This window comes from Colobus angolensis, unplaced genomic scaffold (assembly GCF_000951035.1).
Source record: "Colobus angolensis palliatus isolate OR3802 unplaced genomic scaffold, Cang.pa_1.0 Scaffold66, whole genome shotgun sequence".
Taxonomy (NCBI): domain Eukaryota; kingdom Metazoa; phylum Chordata; class Mammalia; order Primates; family Cercopithecidae; genus Colobus; species Colobus angolensis.
Window position 1 is genome coordinate 1,900,983 of NW_012120265.1, and position 3,320 is coordinate 1,904,302.

At 45.9% G+C, this 3,320-nt stretch overlaps 1 protein-coding gene across 1 annotated transcript in view; it reads left to right on the forward strand.

Annotated features, from left to right (window-relative positions):
- Positions 1 to 3,320, forward strand: part of SLC5A5 (solute carrier family 5 (sodium/iodide cotransporter), member 5) — a 21,726-nt gene that overhangs the window by 13,223 nt on the left and 5,183 nt on the right. Inside the window, exon 13 of the mRNA XM_011925772.1 lies at positions 2,627 to 2,751. Within this exon, the coding sequence (XP_011781162.1) occupies positions 2,627 to 2,751 (125 nt within the window). The remainder of the gene's footprint in view (positions 1 to 2,626; positions 2,752 to 3,320) is intronic.

Sequence of the window (3,320 nt, forward strand, 5' to 3'; positions counted from 1 at the left end):
TTTTTGGAGAGGGTCTCACTCTAACACCCAGGCTGGAGTGCAATGGCACAATCACAGCTCACTGCACCTTTGACCTCCAGACTCCAGTGATCCTCCGGCCTCAGCCTCCCAAGTAGCTGGGACTACAGGCATGCACCACCATGCCAGGCTAAATTTTTTGTATTTTTTATAAAGATGAGTTTTTGCCATGTTGCCCAGTCTCAAACTACTGGGCTCAAGTTATCTGCCTGCCTCTGCCTCCCAAAGTGCTGGGATTACAGGTGTGAGGTACTGTGCCCCACCACAAGAACATTTTTTTATCATTCCAGAAAGAAGCCCTGTCCCCATCAGCAGTCACTTCCCACTTCCCCCGTTTCCCCAGCTCCTGGCAAGCACAAATCCACTTTCTGTTTCTATGAATTTGCCTGTTCTGGGCATTTCATGTAAATGGAATCATAAAATATGTGACCTTTTGTGTCTTGGCATAATATACATATATTTTTTGAGACAGTTTCACTTTGTCGCCCAGGCTGGAGTGCAGTGGCGTGATCTCGGCTCACTGCAACCTCCTCCCAGGTTCAAGCAATTCTCCTGTCTTGGCCTCCTGAGTAGCTGGGGTCACAGGTATATGCCACCACGCTTGGGTAATTTTTGTATTTTTAGTAGAGATGGAGTTTCACCATATTGATCAGGCTGGTCTTGAACTCCTGACCTCAGGAGATCCACACAGCTTGACCTTCCAAAGTGCTGGGATTACAGCAGAGTACAGTGGAGCCACTGCACTCCAGTCTGGGTAAGAGAGTTGAGACTCCACCAAAAACAAACAAGCAAGCAAACAAAAAAACCCAAAAACATTTGTGAACAAGTTTTGGTATGGACATATGTTTTAATTTCTCTCGGTATATACCTATGAGCGGAATTGCTGGGTCATATTATAATTCTTCATTTAACTTTTTTTTTTTTTTTTGAGATAGAGTCTTGCTCTGTCACCCAGGCTGGAGTGCAGTGGTGTGATCTTGGCTCACTGCAACCTCCGCCTCCTGGGTTCAAGTGATTCTCCTGCTTCAGCCTCCCAAGTAGCTGGGATTACAGGTGTGCACCACCACGCCTGGCTAATTTTTATATTTTTAGTAGAGAAGTGGTTTCACCATGTTGGTCAGGGTGGTCTCAAACCCCTGACCTCAGATGATCCGCCTGCCTCGGCCTCCCAGGGGGTGTTAGCATTACAGGCCTGAGCCACCACACCCGGCCTATGTTTAACTTTTTGAGGAACTACCAAACTGTTTTCCACAGTGGCCACATCATTTTACATTCCCACCAGCAACATATGAGGATTCTGACTTCTCCACGTCCTCGCCAATACTCATTATTCTCCATCCTAGTGGGTGTGAAGTGATACCTCACTGTGGTTTTGATTTGCATTTCCCTGATGAATAATGATGTTGAGCATCTTTTCATGTACTTATTGGCCGTTTGTGTATCTTCTTTGGAGGAATGTCTATTCAAACCCTTTGCCCATCCAGCCTGGGTAACATAGAAAGACCCCATCTCTATAAAAATAAAAATGAAAACAGCTGGGCATGGTGGTGCACACTTGTAGTCCCAGCTACTTGGGAGGTTGAGGCAAACAGGTTTGCTTGAGCCTGGGAGGCCAAGGCTGTGGTGAGGCTTGATCCCACCACTGCACTCCATCCTGGGCAACAGAGCAAGACCCTGTCCCAAATTAAAAACAAAAACAAAAACACCCTTTGCCCATTTTTAAATTGGGTGATTTGTCTTTTTATTGTTGAGTTATAATTTACATATTTTTATATCTTTATATATTCTGGGTACAAGCCCCTGATCAGATGTATAATTTGCATGTGATATTTTCTTCCATTCTGTAGGTTGTCTTCATTCTCTCGATGGAATCCTTTGATGCACAGAAGTTTTTAATTCTTTTTTGGGGGGTGGGGATGGAGTCTCACTCTGTCACCCAGGCTGGAGTGCAGTGGTGCGATTTTAGCTCACTGCAAACTCTGCCTCCCAGGTTCAAGGGATTCTCCCACCTCAGCCTCCTGGGTAGCTGTGACTGCAGGTGCACACCACCATGCCAGGCTAATTTTGTGTTTTTAGTAGAGATGGGGTTTCACCAAGTTAGCCAGCCTGGTTTCAAACTCCTGACCTCAGCCTGCCTCAGCCTCCCAAAGTGCTAGGATTACAGGCATAAGCCACCATGCCCGGCCAGAAGTTTTTAATTTTTGATGAAGTCCATTTGATTTTTTTTTCTCTGGTGGCGTTTGCTTTTGGTGTCATATCTAAGAAACAATTACTGTCACGAAGATTCCCACCTATATTTTCTTCTGAGAGTTTAATTTGGTTGATTTTGAGGGTGACAGGGAGCCACAGAGAGCGATGGGCAGCAGGTGATCTGAGCTACATTTTAGTAATGCGCCCTTTGACTGTGTGTGGAGGATGTCTAGGGTGGGCATGGGATACCTGAAGGGAAGGAGCGTTGCCTACTGCACAGGTCTGGACAGACAGTAGTGGAGGTCTGTGCTAGGTCATGGCAGTTGGGGGAAGGAAGTAAGGAGTGAGGTGGGAACAGCTTTTGAGTGCAGGCAGGGGATAAAAGAGGAGGTTCAAGTCTGTCTGTCCCAACCTGCAGCTCAGGAATGGACGCCAGCCGACCCGCTTTAGCTGACAGCTTCTATGCCATTTCCTATCTCTATTATGGTGCCCTGGGCACACTGACCACTGTGCTGTGCGGAGCCCTCATCAGCTGCCTGACAGGTAGGTAAACAGAGCATGTGGCCTTAGAGGTCACCCCATTCATCTCTCTGTGTCAAGGCTCCACCCAGCAGGGAGGGGAGAAAGGATGCTCCCATTGGCCGAACTACCACTGCCTGTTGTACACATTTGCACATAATTATTATTATTATTATCATCATCATCATTTTTGAGATAGAGTCTCACTCTGTCACCCAGGCTGGAGTGCAGTGGTGTGATCTCAGTTCACTGCAACCACCACCTCCCAGATTCAAGCGATTCTTATGTCTCAGCCTCCCAAGTAGCTGGGATTATAAGGATGCGCCACCATGCCTGGCTAATTTTGCATTTTTAGTAGAGATGGAGTTTCGCCATGTGTCTAGAACTCGTGGGCTCAAGTGATCCACCCATCTTGGCCTTCCAAAGTTCTGGGATTACAGGTGTGAGGCATTGCACCTGGGCTGTACCTACTTTTTTAAAAGGAAAACAAAAGTTTGTGAGGAAAAAAGAAGGGTGTATATATATATATAATATATACACACACACTTTTATGTATATGTATACATAAAAGAAATTATGAATATATATAAAAA